Source organism: Cyrtonyx montezumae, unplaced genomic scaffold (genome assembly GCF_038088225.1).
Source record: "Cyrtonyx montezumae isolate F1298 unplaced genomic scaffold, pur_monq_1.0 scaffold_14, whole genome shotgun sequence".
Lineage (NCBI taxonomy): Eukaryota > Metazoa > Chordata > Aves > Galliformes > Odontophoridae > Cyrtonyx > Cyrtonyx montezumae.
In genome coordinates this window covers 9,733,744-9,761,710 of record NW_027071870.1, presented here as the reverse complement: position 1 = coordinate 9,761,710, position 27,967 = coordinate 9,733,744, and the positions used below count along the sequence as shown (strand labels likewise).

General features: G+C 39.4%; 1 protein-coding gene across 2 annotated transcripts in view; it reads left to right on the top strand.

Moving 5' to 3' along the window:
• The window catches only part of MPP7 (MAGUK p55 scaffold protein 7), a 103,372-nt gene that overhangs the window by 33,647 nt on the left and 41,758 nt on the right, over positions 1–27,967 (top strand). For both annotated transcript variants that reach the window (XM_065731425.1, XM_065731426.1), the window contains exons 3-4: positions 2,810–2,887; positions 7,350–7,430. In XM_065731425.1, the coding sequence (XP_065587497.1) occupies positions 2,810–2,887; positions 7,350–7,430 (159 nt within the window). The remainder of the gene's footprint in view (positions 1–2,809; positions 2,888–7,349; positions 7,431–27,967) is intronic.

Below are 27,967 nucleotides of genomic sequence, written 5' to 3'. Positions count from 1 at the left end.
ATTTCTGGACACCTAGAGAGAAGGAGCTACCTGAAAACATATTTTTGCCTCGTTGAAACTTTTGTTTTGCTGATTGAATTGCACTAAACCTCTTGTGTCAGTGCATTCAGGAAACAATTATGTGTAAGCACTGCATAAATTATGAATGCATTGGTTATCCAGAAGTTAGAGGTAGGCGGTATCTGTAGGAGAGTGCCAGAAAGTTTTTATGGTATAGTGTTAATGTTGTACTTATCTGAAAAGTAATCCCTGTATTGCACAGTGATTGCAGCTTTGTGCATAGAACAGTGTTCTTTCAAGATCTGCATATGCACCTCCTTCATATTACAAAGAAGTGAAAGATACTGCCACATAAAGATCTGATTGAAACACACTCTGCGATTCATTTAACAAATGAGGCCCATTGAGTCACATCAGGTGTTTTCAGAAAAAAACACCTGTGCTGCAACTTGAATGGAAGTGTGCCGAGGGTGCACTGTCTTCTTCCAGAGAACGTGTAAGGTTTCTTAATGAAAGCAGTGTAGTGCTGTTACAGCAAATGAGTAAAACTTCTACTCTGATGTAGCAAAACTCGATATCCAGAACTGTTCTGTAATTATAGTTAGATTTTCTCACTTCCTTGGCTGTCTTTGGTTGTTTGCACCAGACTTGTTTAGGCAGTTATATCTGTAACTCCTCCATAATCAATTAAAATCTTACTAATTTTCTTAAATGCTTCGCTGAATTCTGATATCCAATGTTAGGAAAATAAAAATTTCTCTTCAGCCTTTTGCTGTGAATAGGAAGAGCTATTAACTTGTTGAAGTTACCTAGTACCTTCTCTTATAAACCTAGTTTTTCTTGCATAAATTTACAATTTTATAACACATTTTACAGGAATGTCCTGGCATCTTTTACAGTTTCGCTGATGCTGTCAGGTTGTCTGGTGTAAAACCAGCTTCATTAGAAGTGGCTTCTCTGTTTTCTTTGAGCAAGAAGGTAGCAGAGGAGACAGCTTCTAACCTTGAAGTTGATGGAAGCTCAGCCTGGAAAAAATCAAGATGTTGGTCAAAGCAATCAAGAAAATGATGGATTTGAGTTGGATTTATTATGCCTTTTAGTCACTCAAGTTCACAGTCAAAGAAAATCAAATTTCTGCTAAACTCAGGGAGCTGCTGCTTCTTGTTTTGTTTAGTTTGTGTGCTTTGTATGCTAGAAATATGAGGATTTCCAGTCACTTATACTTTGTTCAATATGGATTACTTTTACTTTTCAGAGTAAACAATGTCTACATATGCTGTGTGCAATTCAAACTCATGTTCTGGAAAAAAATGCTGCCTTGCATTTAGTTTCTATTAATCCTGTTCAGAAGAGATGATTTTACACTTTACAGTATTTTTTCTTTGTGTTTCATCGTGGCATATCAGAACTCCAGTCCTTTAGCAAACCTCTTAAGAGAAACTGTCTTACCCTGGTTATGGAAATGATGAAGGAATCGCCTATGGATTGGATCTTGTTATGCCACACTGCATCAACAAATATCAGATGGACTTTACTTCAGGATGGCTTTTAGTCTCATAGGCTAAATGAGTAAAGCAAGTATAGGCTTAGGAAGTGTTACGAAGACCATCAGAAAGCAATATAAGCAACAAGCATCATTTGCGTGGCACGACCTTGCTGTGGGTGTAGTTCTGAGGAACTCAGATGGAATTCCAAAGAAGGAGCTGGAGAGAAATGTGAGGCATCATCAGGGGTCCCATACCTCAAGGACTCAAGGGGTTCCTCAGCAGAGTTCTGAGTCCAGTGTTCCTTGCCAGACCTCATATCCCCTTGCCAAGCACAAATACTGCTGCTTCTGCAACTCCTCCAAGCATCTGGAGGCCATGCCTTCTTCAAAGCAGCAGTACTAATGTAGTAACCTCAGGGTGAGATGCATTTGCATCTCAGTTCAATCTACTGTTGTCTTCTGTTTTTCCATTTGAATTCAGATTTGTATGACTGTGTATCTTGAGGAAAATCGTGTAAATGAAATTGTAGGCTTAATATATCACTCTATGTCATTCTGAAATAACTTCTAAGAAACTTGTTAGAAGCTTTAAATTATTTTGGCTCATTTAAGCTTTCACACTGGAAAAAATTCTAAATTTTGAAATGAGTGACTTGTGGAGGAGGGAAGAGGTTGTATATTTAAGTGATGGTATATCGTTTCCCCTTTTGAGAGAACCAAAGCATGCTGCATTTTTAATGTTGATGACTCCTCATTAAAAACTTTACATGCTCCTAACTGCCTTTAGCTTGCTGAAGGACTGCCTTTCTCTTTCAGATGTGTTAGAGTTCATATTAGCACTACTTTACCCTTGTTTCTGAATTATTCTAATGACGGCAGCCACTCCACCAAGCTGTCTGTCAAGATGTGGGTGGCAGGCTATTATTTCACTTCATAAATCATAATTTACAGGGCTTTTTATATCCATCTTGGGGATAAACACTTTATGCTTTGTGTTTTCAGCAGCAATATAAAATGTAATTGATACTTAAAGCAATACGTTAGAAATATGGACATAGAAAGCTGGGAGAGAAAAATCACAAATGTTTAGTTTTTCTGTGGGTTGGTCTACATACTGAGCATTTTTTCCATCTGATTTCATATTCTTAGCACTTCAACAGAGGATGATGATGAATTACATGTACATGACTGCTGCCTGTAGGTTACTATAAGGATGTTTCTCTAGTTACAGGCACTCAACAGATCGGTTAGCTCAACAGGGATGTTTTGTAATGTTTCTCATGCTGCTAAATAAACTGATCATTTTGCACTATTGTCTTCTAGATTCATGAAAAACTGCATTATTATGAAAAACAGAACCCTGTGCCCATACTCCACGGTGCAGCAGCCTTGGCAGATGATGTAAGTGTCCCCTGCTGAGATCACTGGTACCAAGTCTCCCAAAAAACTGTCTGCAAGCAGAGCTCCTCATAGTGCAAACACACGAATGTAATCCTCTGAGCTGAAATCATAAGAAGCTGCAAATGTTTCCAAAGGTGCTGTCATCACCGGGCTTGTTGCTGATATTACTTTGATTTTTATTCACTTGCCTGTTATAAAAACACTGCATGTTAGATAGCCTCTTGTTCTGCTTTAGTAACTACGTAATAGAAATTACAGGTTGGAATTCTACTGGGAGGGAAAAAGCTGTCAACTATTAATGTTTTGAGAAAGTCACAGACAAGAGGAATGCTTTGGAAAAATAAAGACAAATGAGATAGCAGTGCTGCTGACAGAGCATGAAAAATGATAGATAATACTACAGAAATGAAGCATATGAAATGCCTAGGAAGAGGGCTTGTTAAAAAAGAAACCAACAAAAACAACCAGAAACAACACACAAAAGCTATTTCAGAGAAAGTACAGTAGTGATTTATGGATATTGGAGCTTTCCAAATTACCTTCATAACCAAAAAATAAATTGTAGAAGTGGTCAGCATTGATGGAGTAGTTAATTTCCTGTTACTATAATTTTTATTTTAAAGAAAAAAATCCAACCTGCTATTTCTTTCTATTTGGTTAATTCTAGGATTCAGATGAATTGTGCACACACCTGTATAAACTATGACTGAACCTGAGGTAGGCCAGGACAGAGAAATGTTTAATAAACTGTGGTTTAGGTGAAATCCAGAAATCTTTGTTGCACTTGATGATCTCTGGTTGTTTTTTTGGAAAAAGGCATAAGTATTAGGATCTCTTTCAAATATAGCATGTTTGAAACTTCAAATATTTTACAAATGTCTTAAAATCTTAACCATTCTTTCATATAATTCATAGCTTTTGAAATTATACAAATTGTTAATGTTGTAAATGTAGAATGATAACATTTTAAAGAAAAACTAAATTAAGCATTTGAGGTCTATTGAAAAAGGGATAGAATGTAATTTAATCAAACTTCAGTAAGAGGAGAGCTATATCCTGTAACATACCAAATATAATAATGCATCAGTTTTGACATCAGGCATATATTAGCAATATTTTTTTAACCTTCAAGTAGTTTTGAATAATGTTGATAGTAATTTTGAAAATTAGAAACCCAGTTGAAATGCTCTTCATTAAGTTCCTGATGACATATTAATAATCCTTGTTAACTTTTGTTTCATGGATTTATGGGTTAAAATTCTTAATAAGAATCATTTCTTATTTTTGGATGCAAAACATAGTTCTTGATATTTTCAGAAATGCTGAGCAACCTCATTCTTTGTTCAGCTCCATTTAAAATATATAGTGTTGGATATCCCCAAACTGCAGTAGTCTCTCACTCTTCAGTTAAGAGAGGTCAGGTTTTTTTTTCCCCTACTCTGTGATGTATTATTATGCATATTTATACATGGCAGTATTTTTAAAATGTACATATGTTGGGACATTAATATCTCTAGACATCTGCTGTTTCCAAGCATTGCTTTTTTTTAATGATCCTATTGCAGGCACTTTGTTTTTGCTTACGTACAATTGAACAGCTGGTTTTATGGGCACCGTCCTATGGAACTGGGATGTCCTCTGGCAGCTGAAGTCAGGTTAGCATTTTGCAGGATTTTGTTTCAGTAGCTATCAACAAACTTTGAGGAAGTGGATTTACATACAGTGATTTTTGTACTCCCCCAAAGCGTGGAGTTTTACGATTGAAGCACCACTCAGTGTTTGGCCCATTCATCTGAGTAAGTGTCAGCTTCAGGGACTGGAGTGCCTGCTGGTGATATAACACCGTATTTCAGTAGGCTTTAAATTACAAGGGTTTTTTTTCCCTCATTCTTCCCTCATAGTTAATCAAAGAAGGAGATATTCTTACTGTTGGGTGCATATTTCCTGTTTAAAACCTGAATTTGGGATGCTGCTAGTGTAACTATAAAATGTTTAAGGAGTGTGTTTTTATTCTTGTGTTTGGTATTAGATTTTGAATCAATTTTTTAAGTAGCAGTTGTGACTAGGCCTATTTTCTGAAGGTTCTCCTTTTCCTCGTTGCCGTTCATTCCCACGCCTTGCTGTTGGTGACTGTTATCCATCAGAGATTCTGTTTGCCTGTTATTTTGGAGCAGCAGTTCTGATGCAGTTCTCTTGACTTCAAGAAAATCATATAAATGTTACTGAAACTGTAGATGTGTACTTCACATAATGCCCTAGGCTGCTAGAAATCCAGCACTGACAAAAGAGGTTTTACAACTTCATCAAGAAACTTCAAACTTTAACCACTGTTCCCCATCTCTCCAAACTCACTCCAAATCTGAGTCCCTCCTCTGTTTTATTTTCTTCTCTCCAAAGTTTTTATTAAGGATTTGGTAAAATGTTGTAGATCCTTCAGCAGAGAATCTTAGAGTTTTCTCTTCCTGCAGTTTTTGGCATGTGAGGTGATCCAAAATATTCCATATTGCTTGTACTGCTTCTAGCAACAGTAAAAATAAGACAATAAAAATCCAGTCCAAATCTCCTAGAAGCAATCAGGCAGCTCTGGTGATAGGTGTTTGCAGATCTGGTAACATAGTTCTGTCTTCCTGCTTCTCTGGATGTCACAAGGTGTTACATGTGCCTTTAGGACTCTTATGGGAGTATTTGGAAAATTCTTATAAATGATGTGAGTGAAAACAAATTTTCTTTTTTTTTTCATTTCTGAGCAAGTATTTTCTAAATTATGGTGAGATTCAAATGTCTGTTAAAGCCATAACAAAATATTCTTTCTCTTGTTGTTCTAAACGTTACATACCTGCATTTACATTTGCACCACCAGGACAAAGTTTACAACTGCTCATATACGTCACCCAGGAGAGAAATACCGAAGCAGTCATTCTTATTGACTGATGGCTAGTCCTGATCAATAAAACACAAATCAGTAGATTTTATTCTGTGGTAAGAAGGTAAAGAATGAGAAGAGAGCAAAGGGGAACCTGTGTCATTGAACTGCTGTCATCCCTATCACAGATTATTGCCTGTTTTGCAGAGCTTTTCCATAGAACATGCGGGCTAAATTGCAGTCAGATTATTTCAGTATTTGGCTTTATGTGCATGAATGTATTTCATTCTGGCCTTCCCTAGAGCAATTGTTTTCTAATCTTTTTGTATGGTTACATGAATAATGTTGCGATTAACACTGATTATATTTCAACATTTTTGTCTATGAATTATAGGTATAAGACTATGGGAGTGCATGTGCAGAATTTTTCTGTCAGTTCAGTTAGCCTTCTGTTGAGGGCTAAAAAAGAAAAAAGTATTTGAACCATGTTTGTTTTTGTCTATAACTGCTTCTAGCCTTGTCTATTACATATTATTATTTGCAAAATGTACTTCTATACAGGTTTAGATTGAAAACTTATATAAATTGCACGTAAGACTTTAAAATTAAGCTAGATGAATACAATTACTTGCTCCAAATAACCAATTTTTCTTAGAAGCATTTTTATGATACTGATTTAGTTTGAAGAAAATGAGTGATTATCTGAAATCACATTGTGGATTATGAGCCATGTAGCTTCAGAATCTTAAACTACAGTTCAGTGCTCTAAAATATGTTTTAGTTTTTCCTACTTCTGGAAAAATAGTTGAAGTCTGAAATCCTGTAGTAAAATATGTCTCTTGAGTCCAAATTAGCTGGGAATGTCATGATAAGAAAAACTAAAAACATGAGCCAAATAGCCATGGGATTAAAAGTTAGACTGCTGCTCTATTGTTCACCGAACCACAGTTTTGTAATATAACCAAACGTAAATTACTGACCTTGTTGTTAGGACATAGTCTGTGCATTTTAGGGGCTTGAATCGCTGATGACCTGTTATAAACTATATTATGTTTAACCTGCTTCACATTTAACAAGCTGCTTCCAGTGTATGTGTAAACATAATAAAAGGTTCAGATTGCTTGCACTGTAGGGGCACTTTGCGTTCTTATCCCACTCCTAAACAGCACAGCTACTGTGGGTTTTTGGAAGCAGTGTGGATTTCACCACCTCATTCGAAACTGTTTTTTATAGACAGTGTCAAAGTTTGATCCAGTCATTTTTACAAGCAGTCCTTTGTCTGCACGCGAAGGACCATTCACTTAAATGAAGTGCTGGGATTTGCCCTCATTGCTATAAATCAGAATGTGATCTGGCTGCACTGTTGCCAGAAATGATTACTTGTGTTAAACTGAGCCGAAAGGCCTGGCTTAAATCTGGTCCGCTGAGGGCCAGAAAGAGAAGCATGGTGATTGATGGTGTTTTTCTTCATGCTGGCTTCTGTTTGAACACGCTGGAAAGTAATAACCTTGAACAAGATAGATTCTTGGTTGTCACTGATGCACTGGGTAAAACAATGCCTTTCTAATGGTCTCCGTGTCAATTCAATCTCCCCCACAGCTGGCTGAGGAGCTGCAGAGCAAGCCGCTGAGCAGCGAGATCAGAGAACTGCTGAAACTGCTGTCAAAACCCAATCTCAAGGTGAGGATGTGTTGCACCTGCACAGCACTGACTGCATGGGTGTATGCAGCTGCTTTCTCAGGCTCTGTGGGTTCAGTCTGCCATAGCAAGTGCATGCATTTCCAAGAAAGGGACACGATGTTAATAGGAAATACCCTTTATTAAAGAACACATTTAACATGGCCAGCAAATTATGCTGTTACCAATATTTATAAAAGGAAATTAGTGGAAGAGCATTGTTTATTTATGAGACATACTGCAAAAAGCAGATGCTTGCTTTTTTTTTCCTGTGATTACTTTTATTGCATATTCATCAGAAATTTGTTTTAAAAGTGCATTTACTAAAAGATCATCATTCATGCTGTTGATTTAATTGCACTGTGTGTAAATGCTATGACCTGATATTAAGAAAATGATTCCTGATGGATATTTTAAAAAAATTATAATTTTGAAAACTTCTGCCAAATTTCTGGGGTTCACCGCAGTGCATCTGTCAGTAGCCTCAAACCAGAGAGAGTCACTCAGGTGAGAAGGGATCTCGGGAGGTTGTCTCTTCCATAGTCCATCATCCTGCTTGAAGTAGGTCAACACTGAGTTCTGAGCAGGTTGCTCTGGGCTCTGTCCCAACCAGATCTTGGAAATGCCTGGGAACAGACATTCCACAGCATCTCCGTGCAGCTTGTTCCAGTGCCTAATTGTCTTCATAGTAGAAATTGTTTCCTTACATCCAGTCAAAACCTCTTGTGTACTGTTAATGCACGCTGTTTTTCCACTCTGAAGAACAAAGAAAGAATAACAAACAACTTAGTGCTCTAGGTGCATTTTGCATTGCTAATTAAATGCAGTGGTTGATAAGTAGAGGAAAAACTGTGGTGTGGAAAGGAGTACTATGTAAGACAGTTGCTTCTTTATACTCCCTATAAAATACTGCTGTTAAAAACTGACATACCCTGGTATACATGAAGTGATGTAATATTTTAAACCAAATATCATTTGTTCCTCCTTTTTAAAGGTTTTTGCACAGTTGATTGTTCTGTAGTTTGCAAAGCGATGAGCTGTTTTTTCTCTGAAGGACTGAGTATTGGCAGTAGCTTATTATAAGAGAAAAAGTTGGTGCATCAAATTGCAGAGATCTTCACTGTCACTGTGGATATTTTTTTAGCAATGGTCCATGCATGTCATGCTTCTGAAGCTTCAGTGAATTGAATCCAAAGACTGCTGGTTTGCCACTGCTGCATTTCTCCCTCTTTTATTCTCTTTCTGCCTCCTTCCTCTGCCCTTGCTGTCTTCCCCTCTCTTACTTGCTCTCTCTCCTTCACTCAGTGTCTTGCTGCCCATTTCTCTCACTCTTGCTGCCCATTTCTCTCACTCTTGCTGTTACATTCAAGCTGTTAGATGAGATGCGACAATCTCAGCAGGGTTTTAGAAGATTTGCCTTACCCTCACTAGGGTTAATAAGCTTGAACATAAGCAGTAACTGAGCAGATATCTTTCTTGGCTGTAGGAAGTGGAACTGGTGGCTGTAAGGTCCCAAGTCTTTTGCACAATCACATTGGTTCACCCAGAGCAAGAGTCAGGTTTTGCTGCCCTGCATGGCTTGCAGGTGTTTGTGTATGATAAGGGTAAGAACTGTTAGTATGCCTGCTGTTTTTCCTAGTGATTGTCTTCTCTATCCACCATCTCCTGTCAGACATGACTGGAAGAGGTGGTAAATATCACTGCTGTCTCCATCACGTTGACAAGGCAAGTGTGCTGTGTGCATTTCACAGGCCATTTAGATGCTTTCCCCTCCTCTTTATTAGGCAGAAGGGGAAATGAATGAAGGAATTGCAGTAGTTCTCCTTAGTCTGCTCACTTGAATCAGAGCTAATGTAGTACCTTGCAGAACATTTTCTCGCCCTTCTTTCTAGATACCCAGGACAAAATGATGTCCAGAACAAAACTTTTCCATGCATCTGAAATTACTTTGGATAACTGATGCATGTTTTCCAATGATGCTGTATAGGCTTTATCTGAAAATTTGTATATGACTTAATTTGGAATTGATTTAAGCTATCTGTGTTTTACTCTGCAGGGGAAACTCTCTTCTCCTGACCTGGCTTATAACCACAGTGCTATCTAGAGCCAGCAGGAGTGCTTCCACTGCCTCCAGCTCTTCTGTAGCACATTCATGGCACCATTATAGATGCCTAGGATTAGTTTATTGCACTACAGCACCGCTTGCACAGGTCTGGTTGTGTAAGGTCTTTACAGCAACTGCATGATTACATGAATATTTGCATATTCTCATTTGGTACTACAATATTTTGTTAAACACACTTCTAAGCATTTCCAGCTGATATATCCAGCTTTGATTGTGCGCATAATATTTTTATTGTTCAATGGTTTCAATCCATAGCGAGGTACTCTATCAGGAAAAATTACGTTTATCAGGCCTGAGATTTTCAAAATGTCCTGAAATTTATTAGAAAGTTTAGTTGGGTGAGAAGAAATCAAGTAGGTTTGTTTATCTGCACGTAGAATATTGCATTTGCATCACAGATTTCAAATATAATTGCAGTCGAAGGACACAGGCCAGCAGTGTATGTTTTTAATTTCCAATGGTTAGTAAAGAATTGTAGTTTACATATATAAGACATATAGATGTGTTATACCTTGATATAGCTATCAACAAGAACAGTATTCCTGTATCTTAGACCTTGAGTCAAGTTGAATGCAGTGTTTCATTATTAAGCTGTCCAGAACTTAACTCATCAGAATGGATAGTCATCTCACTTTCAGAAAACATTAAGTACAGCAAAGCACTTAATTCAGCTGATTTGTGTCATAATCCCAAATGTGCAATCAAATCAGTTTAGCAAGTGTCATGGTTCTATGATTTTTGTTAGTAGTATTCCACATCATAACATCATGTAGTGTGTTGAGAGTTAAAGAGTCAGTGCTCCAGCTGCGTGGATCATTGATCGTTATGGGCATACCTGTCTCAGAAGAGAAGAACTACGCACCCCAGGGGACTTTGCATTGCTTTGTATTTTTATGTTTTTCTGCTCAGAGAGAAAGGTAAAAATTGTCTCCATGTCACGAGACGCTTTCTTTCCTTTGGGATTGACCCAGCACTGGGAGCTCGCTGCCGTCTCGCCTTCAGCATTTAGTGTAAGGCCTTCAGTTTACTGGACACTCTCTCTTGCCCATTTTATTTGATTTATTAGCTTTAATTCCAATTATATTGTATTATATTGTGTTATTTTGCATTCCGATATCTTGTTTAGTAAATTAGCTTTCCTCCTCAGATTGCTGCCACTGTTTCGTTTTTAGGCCCATCTCCCTTTTCCCTTTCCTCCTTCCCCAGGATGTGGCTCTGTGGGGAACTGGGCCCAATCAGCCCATAAACTGTTGACATTTTTGGCGCCCAATGTGGGGCGGTTTAGCTGCCTTAGCCAGGTAGAGATGTACCTTTAGAGCGAATCTCTCTCTTGTTAGGAAGCTTATCTGTACTGCAGGTGCTGTACTGCAAAACACGGCCTTGGAGTCCAGGCGTACTGCCAATTTTTCTGGGATATTTGTAACCTTTCTTGGGTGCTGCCAGCTTATTATAGTAAAGAGGAAAAAAACCCAAAAGCTTTCTCTTTTGAAACTGCTCTTAAAGGGACGGCATTTCACTGTTCTTTCCCTCTTCCTCTTCCCTGGGGTGTTGGGTCCATGGGTCCTCTGCCCCAATCATCACAGAACCAGGCTGAACCAGCCCATAAACCTCTGACAGCAAGATAACAGTTCATAAATGTTTACACTTCCAGCCTGTATGTATGCAGGTATAAAAACTCTTCCAAGTTGCTTGTTAAAAAGCAGCTTAGGAATTTGTGAAAGCTAGAATGGTGGCAAAGAAGTAGAGTTAGTTGTATTGAAACTTGTATTGCTGTGCTTGTGTTTCCTATAGCTGTGCAGTATGCAGGGATTACTGGCATTTTATTTGTGTGTTTCTATTCAGTTGCAATAAAGTAGCTCAAAGGTAAGTGTGGCAGGTTAACTGTAGGCCAAGTGAATTCTCTGACAGACAGTTCTGGCCTTTAATTTAACTGTGTTAAGGCTTCTTTTAATACTTTATTCATCAATGGAATTGGTGCTTTAAATTCATTGCACGTTAGGTAATCTGTGCAAATTACAGAAAACAGCTATCCTCTATTTTCATTATAAGCATTGAATGGGGGGCAATGAAGGACAGTGCTGCTGCATGTAAAGTTTAATTCAGTACAAATCAGGGGTAGCGTGCTGCATTTGAAGGTGATAATTCCTGGACTGGCTGGAAGCAGAATACTGCAACCTGCTTCTGGCTTTCTTCTCAGTTCTTGGAATGACTTTTTAAGACATTCATAGTTTCTGAGGTGTAACCATGATTTAGATTATTTTTCACCATCTTTCAAGCTTACCTTACTTATTTTATGAAGGAAACATTTAAAAGATTGTTTGTGTGTTTAAGATTTGTGTTTTACATTTCAGTTTTACTGATGGACAGGACATTTACACTGAAGTTACTGCTAATGTTGGAGAGTACTCATCTGGGGGTGGGGGTGGGGAGGGGATTGAATTAACAGTAAAATTAAACAAAAGTTTTGTAAGAGTTAGTGGTAGGACTTTGATCCTCTGCACTTTTTAACCAAAGATGAATTCAGAAAGTGAATGTTTTGTGTCTTTCTGTCATTTAAAAGTGAGTATATGTTCTGGACTCCAGTGAGAACAGTTAAGGAGCATGTTTTGAGTACTGACTTGCTGCTGAAAAATTCTCCCCTATTTTATATTCAACTGTACGTTTGGGAAACCTGAACTGAAAAAAATTCTTCAGATTCCATTTCTCAGTGTAAGTTAGTTCCTAAGATTTTCATTTCAAGTATCAAGGAAATTTCATTGACATGACTTAGAACTTTGCCTACAGTTCTAACCTGCTATGTAGAGACTATAAAGAATATTTTCCCTTAAGTATTTCTGTTGTAGATATTTGCATCTTTCTTTCACTATACATTTCTCAATGAAATATGAAAACAGAAATAGCCCTAGAGCAGTATTATTTACCATCAAACTGCTTTGCTTTTTAGAAGGAAGTAGGAAAAATAGTAGCATCTTTTTCTCCAGAAAATTCTCTACATCGTTTTAAAAATATAATCAAATAATTTGAGTGAGGAAGGTGAAATTGCACATCTAGCTGGTACTTTCTCCTTTAGGAGCTGATATCAACTCTGAAAGAGGGAGAGAAAATATTTTAGTTTGTAGTTGTATTTAAATTGAATAATGAATACATTCAGAAGGTTCCAATATTCTTAGATTTCTGAGATGTTTACAGAGTATTTTACAGCTTAGTTGATGCTTGTATAGTTCTTCTACGTCTTTAGTCTTTGCTATAAAATCTTCACAGTGACTTTCTCATATTGATGTTCTCTTAAACAGAGAAATCAATATCCTACTAATACAGTAGGAAATAAAAATCAGTATTGGTTAAATCTGCATATTCCATATAATATTTTAAAGCTTTCAAATTATCTTCTTTAGTAGCTCTCAATTTCTTTCCTAAGAACTTGGAAAAAACTTTCCTTTTTGTACAGTGCCACTTTTTTTTTCTTTATGTTATTGGAAACCTGAAAAACCGAAGCAATAAACTGTAGGAATTAACATTTTAAATCCTTTTTTCTTTAAAGCATCTGTAAAATAAGAAGTCTGTAAAAACAATGGACCATCTTTTAGTTCATTGAACAATTTTATCTGTTATACTCACTTTGACACAGACTCTGGATATATCATTTGTATCTCACTTGCTCTTAACTTTGTGTTTATAACAGCAGTTACTTTCCCAATCGTCATGCATTAAAATGAGAAATTTATCATTTGACGTTAATCCCAGTTATGATAAATTTTGTGCATTTTAAATTAATATAAAATACATCATTTGCAGTTGTCAGTATACTAAGCAGAACAATAATTATTTTAAAAGCCTTTGCCACTTTGCTAAAACTATTCTGAAGGATGTTTATACATCTTATGTCCTGAAGGAAATTTTTTAACTTAACTTTTTTAACCTCTGAAGAATGCCAGTGGTGGTTCTGCCTATTTCAGCAGAGTTTATCTTCTGTTTATGTACAGTGAAAGGGTTGCCAGCTGCTAGTTAGAAACATGAAGCAGGTATACAAACAAGGCACAAGGCATGACTGTGAATGACTTGAATGCATCACGGTACAAGGGAATGTAAATTATATGGAACACTTTGGGAGCTGTACCTGTAGCTATGCAGGGAACAAGCCATAGACATTCTTTAAGTATTTTTCTTGGCTTTGCTTTTATTACTATAGAATGTATAGAATTTTGGAAGTAATTTTAAGATAACTTGCAGAGTAAAGGGAAAACCTCTCTTATATGACCAGGAATGTTTTCATATTAATCTATCCAAGGACAACTTCAATGTTGAAATAGCAATTCTTTAAACTATGTTTTTTTTTGTTGTTGTTTTTTTAATTGGATTGAAATGGCATATACCAGAAATGCATATACCAGAAAACTGTACAAAGGTTTTATATACACAGATAAACATAAATAAAACTTGCTGTTTTATTTGCAGCTCATTTGAAATGCATTTGACTTCCAGTTTCACCAAGAATAAACAATTTGCATTAGTAAACATTTTCATCAAATAAGTATGTTCTTGGCTCTCCTTCAGGATATTACCATGAGTTAAAATGAAAATGGTAGACAATTCAACTAGAGGAGCTAATATTCTTCATTTAAATATTCCCTGTATTTATTCAGGTTCCTTTAAGAGAAAAAAAATCAAAAAGTGTTTATTTTAGCTTAAAGTGTACCTTTTTCATTGTCCTATCCTGTTTGTTTTTCTTATATTTAGTTGGAAGCTTGTAAATCCCGGTCTTTATTTGATAAACAACTGCTGATACCTGCGCTGCCTGAGCCTTACTAGATTTGTATGCTGTCCTAATAGACTGTTGTGATCCAAGTATTACTTGTTCTGTTAAAAAAAAGCAAACATTTTAAGCTTTTATCAGTAGAGCTTTATAAAGCTGCCTTACAGTTACTGGTGAAAAATGACAATATAATTTACTAGGCAGGAAACAGCAGGCATTTTTTCATAAGTTCATAAGTTCATAAGTTCATAAGGTTGGAAAGGACCTATAAGATCATCTAGTCCAACCATCCTCCTATCACTATCTCTACCCAACTACTAAATTAAGTCCTTTAGCACCTCATCTAAACGCTTCTTGAACAGCACTAGGGATGGTGCCTCAACCACCTCCCTAGGCAGGCCATTCCAGTGCCTGACCACTCTTTCAGAAAAGAAATGCTTCCTGAGGTCTAATCTAAATCTTCCCTGGCGCAACTTGTGGCCATTCCCTCTCGTCCTGTCATTACTTATCAGGGAGAAGAGGCCTACCCCCTCCTCACCACAACCCCCCTTCAGGAAGTGGTAGAGTGCTATAAGGTCTCCTCTGAGCCTCCTCTTCTCCAGACTAAACAATCCCAGCTCCCTCAGCCGCTCCTCATAAGACTTGTGCTCCAGGCCCCTCACCAGTTTTGTTGCCCTTCTCTGAACACGCTCCAGGGCCTCAATGTCCTTCTTGTAGTGAGGGGCCCAAAACTGAACACAGTACTCGAGGTGCGGCCGTACCAGAGCTGAGTACAGGGGGATGATCACCTCCCTGCTCCTGCTGGCTACACTATTTCTAATCCAGGCCAGGATGCTGTTGGCCTTCTTAGCCACCTGGGCACACTGCCGGCTCATGTTGAGCCGAGCATCAACCAACACCCCCAGGTCCTTTTCCTCTCTACATTCTTCAAGCCATTCTGCCCCAAGCCTATAGCATTGCATGGGGTTATTGTGGCCAAAGTGCAGGACCCGGCACTTGGTCTTATTGAACCTCATCCCATTTTGCTCAGCCCAGCTGTTCAGCCTATCCAAATCCCTCTGAAGGGCCTCCCTACCCTCAGGCAGTTTGACACATCCTCCCAGCTTTGTGTCATCTGCAAACTTACTGAGGGTACACTCAATTCCCTCGTCTAGGTCATCAATAAAGATATTAAACAAGATGGGCCCCAAAACTGACCCTTGGGGGACACCACTCGTTACAGGACGCCAGCTGGACTTAACTCCATTAACCACTACGCTCTGGGCACGGCCCTCCAGCCAGTTCTGCACCCAGAGAAGAGTGAACCTGTCCACACCACGGGCTGCCAGTTTCCTTAGGAGAATACTGTGGGAGACCGTGTCGAAGGCCTTGCTGAAGTCCAGGTAGACTACATCAACAGCCTTTCCCTCATCTACCTGTCTGGTCACCCAGTCATAGAAGGAGATGAGGTTGGACAAGCACGACCTGCCCCTGGTGAACCCGTGCTGGCTGGGTCTGATCCCTTTATTGCCATGCACGTGACGTGTGATCTCCCTCAATAACATCTGTTCCATAACTTTCCCTGATACCGAGGTCAGGCTGACAGGCCTGTAGTTCCCCGGGTCTTCCTTACGGCCTTTCTTGAAGATGGGAGTCACATCGGCAAGCCTCCAATCTTGTGGGACCTCTCCAGATAACCAGGAATGCTGATAGATGGCAGAAAGTGGCTCGGCAATCACCTCTGCTAGCTCCCTCAGCACCCTTGGGTGGATCCCATCTGGCCCCATGGACTTGTGGGAGTTCAGATGGAGGAGAAGATCTCTGACCGTCTCTGCTTGAATCACAGGGGGTGCATTATGCACCCCGTCCCAGACTTCCAGGTCAGGGCAAGTACCATTTGGATAACTGTCCTGTCTATTAAAGACAGATGTGAAGAAGGCATTGAGAACCTCAGCCTTTTCCTTATCATCTGTGGTTATATTGCCTGCCTCGTTGAGTAAAGGAGGGAAATTTTCCTTAGTTTTTCTCCTGCTGTTAATATATTTGTAAAAGGGTTTCCTGTTCTCCTTTACAGCAGTAGCCAGCCTAATTTCAAGCTGGGCTTTAGCATTTCTAATTTTCTGCCTGCAGATCTTGGCCAGTTCTCTGTAGTCACCCCAAGTAGCCTGACCCATCTTCCAGAGGACATAGACTCTCCTTTTCTCTCGGAGTCTCAACAAAAGATCCCGGTTCATCCACACTGGTCTTTTGCTCCTCCGGCTTGACTTACAGGACTCCGGGACTGCCTGCTCCTGTGCCTTTAAGATTTCCATCTTGAAGAGCATCCAGGCTTCCTGGACCCCTTTACCCTTCAGGAGCAAGTCCCAAGGGACCCTTGCAACAAGTGTCCTGAACAGGTCAAAGTCTGCCCTCTGGAAGTCCAAGGTAATAGTTTTGCTAGTCACCCTCTTGACGGCACCCAGAATAGCAAACTCCACCATTTCATGGTCACTCTGGCCAAGACAATCTCCAACCTTCACATCCCCTACTAGTCCTTCCCTGTTAGTGAAAAGTAGGTCAAGCAAGGCATCTCCCCTGGTAGGCTCTTGCACCAGCTGAGTCAGGAAGCAATCATCCACACATTCTAGAAATCTCAAGGACTGCTTCCTCTGCGCAGTATTGTATTTCCAGCATATATCAGGGAAGTTGAAGTCCCCCATGAGAACGAGTGCTGGCCATCGTGCAACATCTACGAGTTGTTTATAGAACATCTCATCTATTTCTTCATCCTGACTAGGTGGTCTGTAACAGACCCCCACCACGATGTCACTCCTAAGGACTATCCCCCTGATCCTTATCCATAGACACTCTACTTTGTCATTTCCAACCACTAGTTCTTCAACATCAAAACACTCTTTGATATAGAGAGCTATGCCACCACCCTTTCTTCCCTGTCTATCCCTTCTGAAGAGCTTGTAGCCATCAATCCCAGTATTCCAGTCATGGGAGAGGTCCCACCATGTTTCTGTAATAGCTACAAGGTCATAGTTAGCCTGCCTCACAATGGCTTCAAGCTCTTCTTGTTTATTGCCCATGCTGCGTGCATTGGTATAGATGCACTTCAGCTGAGATATCTGCCTCACCCCTTTTTCCAGCACAGCCTCCTTAGGCGCTTTACTGGAGAGCCCTGTTTTATCCCCTTCCCCCGTCACAGCTAGTTTAAAGCTCTCTCAATGAGTCCAGCTAGCTCCTGTGCTAGGATTCGTTTCCCCCTTTGGGATAGGTGTGTCCCATCAACAGATAACAGGCCAGGAGCCGAGTAAACTGTCCCATGGTCAAAAAACCCAAAGTGTCTATCTCTACACCAACCTCTCAGCCAGTTATTCATCACTTGTGTTTTCCTAGCCCATTCTGTGTCCTTCACCGCCCCAGAAGGTATGGAAGCAAACACCACTTGTGCTCCCACCCCTTGAACTAATCGCCCTAATCCCCTAAAATCTCTTTTCATAGTTCGCAGACTTCTCTGAGATATTTCATTGCAGTCTGCCTGAACTACTAGTAATGGGTAGTAGTCGGTGGGGCGAATCAAGTCCGGGAGTCTTCTAGTAATGTCCCTGATTCGAGCCCCAGGGAGACAGCACACTTCCCTGCGGTTTGGGTCTGGTCTGCAAATGGGGCCCTCAGTTCCCTTTAGAAGGGAGCCACCCACTACGATCACCTTCCTTTCTTTCTTAGTAGCAGCAGTCTCAATGCACGGAGGTGACTGCCTTGCCATTGGTGACCTCCTGCGGGAATCTTCCTGCACTTCACCCCTTATCACCTCTTCAACTTCCAATGCTGCAAATCTATTGCTTAGGGGTATCTGGGGGCACTGGGGAGGCAGAGGGGGAGATCGCCCACGGCACCAAGTAGGGACTCTCTGCCAGCCCTCCCTATCCCTCAGATATCCCCCTTCTGCCCTACGGGGACAGGTCAGGGAGTCCACCAGAAACTGTGGGGGATCTCCCTGGTACCTTTCTCTCTGGCACTCTAGGGAGTTACTCCACCAGTCAATCTCCCTCTCACAGTCCCTGATGGCCCTCAGTCTCTCAACCTCCTCCTTCAATTCAACCACCATGTTAAGCAGATCTTCCACCTGCTCACACCTCGCACAGGAGAACTGCTTAGCACCCTCATCTAGTAGTAGCAGGCTCTGACACTCCTTGCAACCAGAGACCTGTGTAGCCACGCTTCTAGGCAGACCTTCTGTCTGGGTCGCCACAGCCTTCTTAAGGCAAGCCCTCTGTCTTGTAGAGACCATGACAGAAAAAAATAAAAACAAAGAAACGAAAAAAAAAATTGAGAGTAAATAAATAAATAATGGTTTATAATAATATATATATAGATATGATTTGTAATGTGATACTTCGCGGCCCTCCCTGAGCCCTTCAGGGATATACCTCTTCAGCCCTAATCAGCTGAGGAGTGTGGGCGAGGGCGCTGAAACCCTGGCAACGCCTATGCCTCGTTAACACCTACCTCGTTAACACCTGCGCCTCGTTAACGCTTCGTTAACCTCTCGCGAGAACAGCCGTTGGGACTGCCTGCTCTCACTCGGTTCCCGAGAGACTGGAACCTCCCGAAAACCCACCCTGTACCTCAATCAGCCACTGCAGCTCCGGCTGTGCCGACTCCAAAGCAGTTGATCACGAGGACTCAAGAACTTTTTCTCCAAGAACTGTAACATGCAAAGCATTTAAGGAAAATATTGGGCTATAATAATACTAAATAAAATCTGTTTTCTCTTCGAAAATTTTATGAAACATTTATTGTAACATAATTTAAAAAGATCTTAACCTAAACCTTGCCCTCTTTCTACCATTTCCTTTGTTTTCAGACTTGTTGAGGATTTTTCCATCAGGGCTTTTTCATTGAAATATGTGGTTTCCGCAAAGTCAACATTTTCCGCTGGAAATTGTTGGGATTTGCCTACAACTGTTCAGGTCTTGCATCTGGAAAAGCCAAACACAAATTTCAGATCAGTTAACATCTGAGCTCCATTTGTGCTGTTACTGCATCCCAAGCACTTGGAGGACCTTTTGACTCTGACTGCACCAGTGTTTTCAGTTTTCAGTCATGTCCTGGGAAACTTTTCTCCTTTTAATGAAATATTCATGCTCACGTACAGTAACACAGTCTGTAATATTTGTTTAGGAAGCATAATTGTCCATAATTTGTAACTATTTACTTGTCAATGGTCTTTGAGGTTTGCTGGTAGGACTGGTTAAAAGATTTTACTGTGTAGTTAGGAGAATGAGCTTGAGCACAATGTACTTCATATGTCAACAGTGAAGTGACCTAATACCATTTGCAAAATCAAAGGCCAATAGTAAATTAGCAAGATTGTACTTGATTTTGTGTGGTATGCTGTGAAATGCCATCAAGAAAGAAGAATATATTTTCCACCTATCTAATATATTGACATTTCCACAACAGTAAGCAAGGAACATAGCAATGATGATTTGATAATGCTGGTTGGTGGATAGCCAGCAATGTCCTGAGCACGCTAACCATGAGGCTGGGAGAGAAGGAGAGTGGACAGTGCTGGGGAGTTTTGTTAGGACATGAGTGAGTTCCTTCTACCCAGTATTTCCTGCCTTTATTTGCATGAGACCAGGAGAAAGGAGAGCAGAGAGGCTGAGGTGATTTCATGTACTTCTCTTAAAAGAATTATAGCACATAACAATATATAGCATGCCATAAAACAAAGATGTAAAATGATAGAACCGAACTGAAAGAATACTTATGAGTATATTTAAGTAACAAACATAATGCTATTCTGGAATGGCTCTCAGGTCTGTCTCATGTGTTAAGAGAGCTGAGGTCAAGAGGAAAGCCTGTGTTACCATTGTCTTAGATGTATGGAAGTGAAAATGCTCACTGGCAGCTAAGATATAATAAACAAAGTGATAGATAAAGTAAACAAAATTAAAGCCAGACAAGCTGGCAGGAGAAAATAAATAATAAACAAAAAATAATGGACAGGCAAAAAAAAATTAATTATTTGGCTACATATACACACTTTACCACACTATTTAATCCTCTATAATGCATGTAAGATTTCTGAATGGCATACATATAGCATTCACCCATAGCACGTAAAAGTTGGCAATGTTACTGAAGCTGGTAATATACAAAGAGGAAAAAAATCACTATGGATAATACCACATCCCCTTGACATAGCAGCTCTATACAGCTAGTGATATGGAAAAACTGCACAGTGTGAAACAAATAGTGCCTCTGCCACTGAAAACCAGTTGTCACTTTTAAGTCTGCTTTTTCCTTCGCTGGTGCTTTTCCCTTCCAGTTGCCAGTCCACATTCTACCTGAACTCTCCATGCACTAATTAAACAGTCCTCTCATTTCTAGTTCATTGATGAATCTATTCAACAGTGGTCCTGTACAATGTCACGATTATTTTTATCATTTTTCTCCTTTTCTTCTTATTACTGGATTTGTAGTCAGTGGCAAGACTGTATCTCTTCCCACAACTTCATGGTTTGTAAATCTGAGTTTGTTTATCACACATATTTTGGAGGTCCACCAGAATTTGACAGCTTTTTCTCCTACTTGTTATGTTGCTTATGGCCTTTCTAAACGATTGTTTGGGAGTCAGGGTAAATATAGTAATAGTAATGACATACTAGTAATAAAATGGGGAAGATCATTCTGACTTCAGCTTTTCAGTTTTTCAAAACGATGTTTGAAATTAGGGCAACTGATGTATAGAAATACTACTTCAAGGTGTTCAATATGGGAAAATTCCAAACCAGGCAAAACAAATCATCTTAAAAAACTAAACAGGATTAATATTTTTAGTTAGCTTTCCACGTAGTATAAAAACTCTGTAGCTGAATTTAAATCTTCATCCTAAATGTGTATATATATTATACACACACACACACACACATATATATATTTAAAGGAATTAAGTATATTCAGATTCATTTAGCCTCACAGATCAATACAAGTTTTCCCATTTTTTTAAAAGGCTTTAACCACACTGTTGTCAAGTAAAAAGTGGGTCACATCTCAAAAACATTTGTTTAGAAAGGGCAACTGCATCCTCTCCTTTTACTTTTCTTTAGTCAATATTTTATTTTGCTTTATGTGAGGCAGGATCTTCAGGTGTTGCTCAGCTAAGAAAAGATTCATGCTACTGCTGCAGACATATATTATAGTGGTATCATAATTGAACATACTGAGTTGAAAGGGACCTGCAGGGTCTATCAAATCCAGCTCCTGGCTCAATGCGGCACCAGCCAAACCTGCTGTCTGAGAGCACTGTCTGAATACTCCTTGAACTCCAGTTCATCCCCCTCTGGTGCAGAACCGTTCCCTGACCCCCAGCTGCCCCTCCCCTGACACAGCTCCATGCCGTTCCCTCGGGCCCTGTCGCTGTCACACAGAGCAGAGCTCAGCGCTGCCCCTCCGCTCCCTGGGAGAGCTGCAGCCGCCATCAGGGCTCCCCTCAGCTCCTCTGCTCTGGGCTGAGCACACCCGGGGCCCTCAGCTGCTCATCTTTCATCTTGTCCTACAGACCGTTCACCATCTCCTTTGGATGCTATCAAATAGTTGTATGTCCTTATATTGCTGGGCCAAGCTGCACCCAGTGCTGGAGCTGAGGCCGCACAGAGCAGAGCAGACATGCCCTCCCTCGCCTGCTGGCAGTGCTGGGCCTGGTGCACCCCAGGACACGGTTGCCCTTTGGCTGCCAGGGCACACTGCTGGCTCACATGCACCTTGCCATCAACCAGAGCCCCCAGACCCATTTCTTTAGGGCTGCCCTGCAGTCTTTCATCCTCCAGTCTGCCCTGTCCCACCTGCCAGTTCTGGCACTTGCTAAACCTCAACTGGTTTGTGGTTCCCCAGCCCACTAATTTGCCAAACTCTCTCTGCAAGATCTCTCCTCCGTGGGGGGAGTCAATAGCTCCTCCTAGTTTTGTATCATCTGCAAATTCAGTTAATATGCATTAGACTCCCACATCCAGATCATTTCTAAAATCATTAGAGAACTTGTCCTAAAATGGAGCCTTGGGGAACTCCACTAATGACTGGCTGCCAGCCTGATTTAACCCCATTTACTATAACCCTTAAAACATAAGCAATCAGCCCACTGTTTTAATATGGTCAGGATGCTACCAGTTCTAAGGAATTGATGTATTCCAACATATTGGAAGAGGGCTGATGTCTAGGCATTTTTCTATTTTGTGATCTTGGAAGTTACTTAAATAGGACTTAAGGTGCCAAGAACAATTTAGCTACATGAATTGTGTTGTGAATGTAAAAGAAATTTTGTTCAAGTTCTTCAGTATTGGTTTAAAATCAGAGGTTATTCTACTGTGATCCACAGTCGAGGAAAACATAGGGCTGTCATCTGGAAGAATATTAACACCTTTACCAGATGACATGGATGGACTGCATGCTTCTGTGATCACTGAGAATAGTTTGACTTTGGAAATGTCTCCAGGGGATCCAAACAATGAGGGAAAGGAAACAGGAGTCTGAAGATGCCGAAAGTTCAGTTTTCTGTTGGCTATTGCAGTCTGACTGCCAGCTGCAGGTAAACCCATCAGTTCAGATTGGTGAATTTTAAATTAAGAAACTACATTTTAAGGCAAGGAAATTAGGCTTTTGTGAAAGGAAGTTCATATATTCAGAAATGAAGTCCACTATAGTAAAGAGGAAAAAGTAATACATACTTACTATTGAGTTGTTGCTATGCTAAGGTCATTAATATACGGTAGATGTTAAGAACAGAAAGCCACATACGTGTTGTGTGTGTTTTAAATATTTTGAATCACTACTGTGACCCAACTGCATGAAAGTCAAGTTGGAAGAGAAAGGAATTTATTTGCCAGCTGGACAAGCATGAACTTCAGGGCAACCCTTTTTTGAGAACAGATGAGACAGTGACACATGGAATACTTTTTCTATAATATACATACCTAACTGCTGTCTTCTCACACAATATATATCTTTACTGGGAGATTTGTAAAGGATATATAGGAAAATACAATATTTGAGGTATGGAAAGAAGTAAATTAACCATAGTGATTTTTTTTCTTCTGTAAATTAATAGATCTGTTGGTTTTCTGGTTGCAAATGGAAGATCATGCCTAATTCTTTCTTCAGTTTTCTTACCATCACTGTCAAAGTTTTTTTTTGCTTATGTTGATTGAATAGTGTGTTTTTCGGCAGCAAAAGTAGGATACATTATTTCCTTGGAAGTTAAATGATTTCTTTAGCACTGTGTACTATGTGCATTTCATGTGATAATTTTATTTAGAGCAGAAAACCACAGATTTCCACAAGAAAGTTGATTAGATAATTCCTTCAGAAGGAATTTTAATCCATTTCTGCCTGGCACTTAGTTACTGTAGCTTGTGTACTCCCACTGCTTCTACTGCCCCAAAAATTCCAGTTTGTTGTTATCCCAGCCATTCTTTGATCACTAGCAGCACTAGCAAGTTTCATCTGCCTGTAGTTTTATTATTTGCTTTCTGTTCAGCCACTATGGTTGTTCTGTTAGTTGAGGCACCCGTTCTGGTGTGCGCTCTTGTTGCATGTCCCCACCCATGCTGGCTCACACAGCCCTTGCCTCTTGTCAGGGCTGTGGTTACATGTACTTCTGCTCCAGGCAGTGGAGGAGGTTTTCAAAACCTCCTGTTTGTTGGAGAGTGGAGCTAGGGGAATCACATTTGTACATGCCTGCTCTACAGCAATGCAAAGTCCACCCTACCAACTTGAGATAGTTAGTTTGAAGACTAGCTTTTCTGCAGAGGAAGGAGAGTTGTTCCATTTTTTTCTCCTTACCTAACTTCCTACCTCCCTGTTCATTTAGCCCTGCCTACCAGTTGTTCTTAATGGGACGGCTTGAGTCTAACTACTTCATGTTGTCAGTCTTTTCTTCTCTAAGCTGTTCTCCAGTCTTATTTCTTTTCTGTGCCCAGAGACTGGATGCCATCACCACTAGGTTTCAGCTCTCTGCTGGTTTTGTTCTTCTGTATTCTGAATTATTGCATATAACTAGCTCCCCTAACTTTAATGCTCCTCCTTCTGTTTCAGTGCTCAGTGTCCTTCAGTGTATTCAGTCCCCTCATATATCAGTCTTTCCAGTGTTAAATAATTTTTCTAGTGATATTTTCAACTTGTTTTTTTGTATTTCTTCTGTAACCTTATTAAAAAGAAAATAAAATACAGCAACATCTCTCTAGAATGAGAGCTCTGCAAGCTGAGCTGAGGGGCAGGCATATTGCTGCGCTTGCAGGTGAGCTCACTGTTCTCCAGCCTCAGTGGAAGTTAGTATCATCGCAACAAGCAAAGAGGTGGGAAAATGTCTCAGTCTCACCTGATGCAGCTCAGAACTACCAAGAAATGCATTCTGTACCAATGATCCAAGCTGTGGTCAGCAAAGTCATGGCTGTTTTTTGGTGTTTTGCTGACTGCTGCCAGGACAGCCATGTCCACTGTAGGCAGAGTAGCAAGCAGAGGGATTCGTGGTGGCTTAATGTGTTGCAGCTGCTTGCTTTTCCTCACAGCTTTAGAAATAATGTCTTGGCTTTTAATTACTTAATTTTCCAATCTGACATTTCTTCAAGGAGATAAAGAAAGGTCCTTTTGTTTCTTTATCCGTTCTGTCTCATGTCTTTGTTCAACTTGCTGATTTCTAAAATGTTTTTATAGAGCTGTAAAGGCAAAATATTTCTGAAAGGAAAGATTAAATTGAGATTTTTTTTAAGTACTCAGAGCTATGTTTTTCTTTTTAAATACAGGGGAGCTGTGCTCACAACTCATGGTTATTGGCGGTGTTTTTATTCATGCAGATCTCAAAATGTAAACAGAAGAAAAAGTAATATGAAAATTGTCATTGTTTTAGAGGAGCAAAAATGTATTCAGTGTAGTTAAATGATACACATTTTTCAAAACATGGAACTGTTTTCTTTAATAACAATCTCAATTTAAATAAACATTAAACGTTTCAGAACAGTTTAAGAAAAAGAACCTCAAATGTTTTCAGTGTCAGATTTTCTTTGTGTAAGTTGATAGTGTAAAATTTCGATTTATAAACTGTGAAATGACCAGTGATAGTTGTAATATGAAAAATACAGCACTAGTTATTAGACGTTTCAGAGATCTGATGAAAATATTCATTTCCAGCTAGATCATGTCTAAGAATTTAGCTGAACATCAATATTTATATTTAGGTAGTGCAGGAGTTTGAATCATACCTTCTTTCAAGTTCTAAATATGGACCATGTTTACATTAGTGAATCATAAGCCTAGGACTTAGAGCTGAAATAAAATCTTTTTTTCCAGTGGTGCTTAAATATGCACGACCCTGATCTTCAGTCATTGTGCATAGTTCTGAAGAGCTGTGCAGTTGAAAACAAACAAACAAAAAATCTTCTTCACTTTTTGCAGTTTCTTGTCTAGGCAAACATGAATATCATGCAGTATAAAACTGCAACAAGTAAGTTAATCACTTCTTATATACAAAAAAGGGAACATTTCTGGCTTTACATTGCCTCATGAATTTACTACACAATTACTCTGTGTAAATCTTGTTCAGGATAGAATCCAAGGTTTATTTCTTGGCGGCTGTAATTTGTTTGCTTTTTTATATAGCCTAGTCTGATGCATAATTTTTTGGACTAAGCATACATCTGATTAAACACACAGTCCCAAGAAGCTGCTGAAGAAATGGTTCTTTGCTCTGTGAGTACAGTTGTTTTTTCATGTGTATGAAACATGTGGAAGTTCTTCTGAGGACATACTCTGATCATCTTTGGTTGAAACATAAAGTGAAATCAAAACAACTTTATAAGTTTTACTTGTGGATTAATCATTGTGCAGTGTTTCTACTGCTATTCAAGAGCAACTACTATGACAAAGGATAATGTGTTAAAAGAAGAAATGGAAGATGAGCAGGCAAGAAATCTTAGTATGTTCAGACATGTGGCATGTAAATGCTTGTGATGCTCTTCTAGAAGACTTGACTAAGAGAAAGCTCATATTTTCTGGCCCTCATATTCTTACCTGAAGAATGTATCTTTACTTTGAGTTTGGGGGAAAGTATAGTATGTTGTGATTCAATACGTTTTTTAGGAGAGAGAGGGAAGGGACTGATTAGTTCCAGTTGCTGTGAGTGAGTGAAGAAAAAGCATCATAAGGAACAGACATTGACTGGCATTGCATTGTAATACTTGTGCCGTGTGGCTCTTTTGCATGCTGTGTTCGGGAGCACGATCTGGCAGTCAAAGCAGGGAAGCATCTTATTAACACTGATAGCATTGTTCTGTTTGGTATTGGATACAGTCTGGTTTTCAAGTTTCATTGTCAAGGGTAGTTACTTCTGAACATAACTTGCTGCCTTTTACTATGGAATTGGTACTTTAGATTAGTTTCATCTGTTTTTTCTATCTGCCTGATTGATTTTAAACTGCAGTATAGAACCTCATTAAGCTGAACCAGTCTGTGAATATGCCCTAGCTTTATGTGGAAAAATGTAGTTGCAGAATGGTAGTTTTAGCAGTCTGAACTGTAAGTAGCTCAGAGTAGAAGCAAGTGCTACTTTTGTTTTAGTGTTTCTTTGATGTTTCACATACATCATCAGAACACTGCGTGTGACTGCATGGTCTTTACAGCTGTAATGCTTCACAGTACACATTTCCATGAGGAACTATAATTGTTAGCCAGAGGTTTTCAGGTGAGACCTGAAGGAAAACAAATCTTTGTGAGAGAGACCTAGCAGGTAGCAATGGTACATAGTTCAAGTTGATATATATGGAAGAAAAACAAAATAACTTGTTACAGTGATAAAATGTTTTTATCAAATTGTGCAAAATGAATAGAAATCAGGAAGACAAAAATAACAAATTTTCATAAGGCATTCACAGTCATCTTCTGTTTATTGTGCCAAAGACCTGGCTTCACACTGAAACTGCAGAATTTCAGGGTTGCCATGCAATCTTTCTCATCTGTTTGTGTCAGGATAGCGTGTAGCATTGTCTGGAAGTTGTTTAGAGTCTTCTTCAATCAGTAAAGAAGTCCAGGAACAGCACAATGAAAACGTAACATGCTTTTTAAAACATTTGTGTTATCCTTGAGAACATAAGGTTTCTCATGATTTATATATTTAGTCTAATGTTATCTTTAGTAGCAGGTAAACTAGCATCTTAGAAATGTGACCGTTTTCTGTTCTTATTTATTAAGGTGTTTCTCCTTTATTATTATAATTGTTACTTTAGCTTCATTGTAACAGTCACTGATGTGATACTTTTTCATGTCATTCATGGCAACAAGGTTGATTTGTTCTACATAATCTTAAACATCTCAACATTTTCCAAAACACTTCATTTTTATGGTAGGTAAGGTTATCAGTGTGCAAATTACTTTCGGTTTCTGTCTATACCTTTTGTAATATTGACTCCATGTGCAAAGATGTCAGGTCAGTATGTAAAATATTCAAGTGCTTATGAGCGAATACTTGAAAACAGAAGCAACTGAAAGCAGTAGCTATAATCCTAAGTGTGGCAGTTGCTGTTACTCCTGCTCTATTTCATAGTTTCCATTTGAGAAGAAAAAGCATTAGATAACCATTTTTCACCAGTTTAAGAGATGTTACAGATCCTGTAGACTTTTCAAAATGGAAAAGAACTTTAA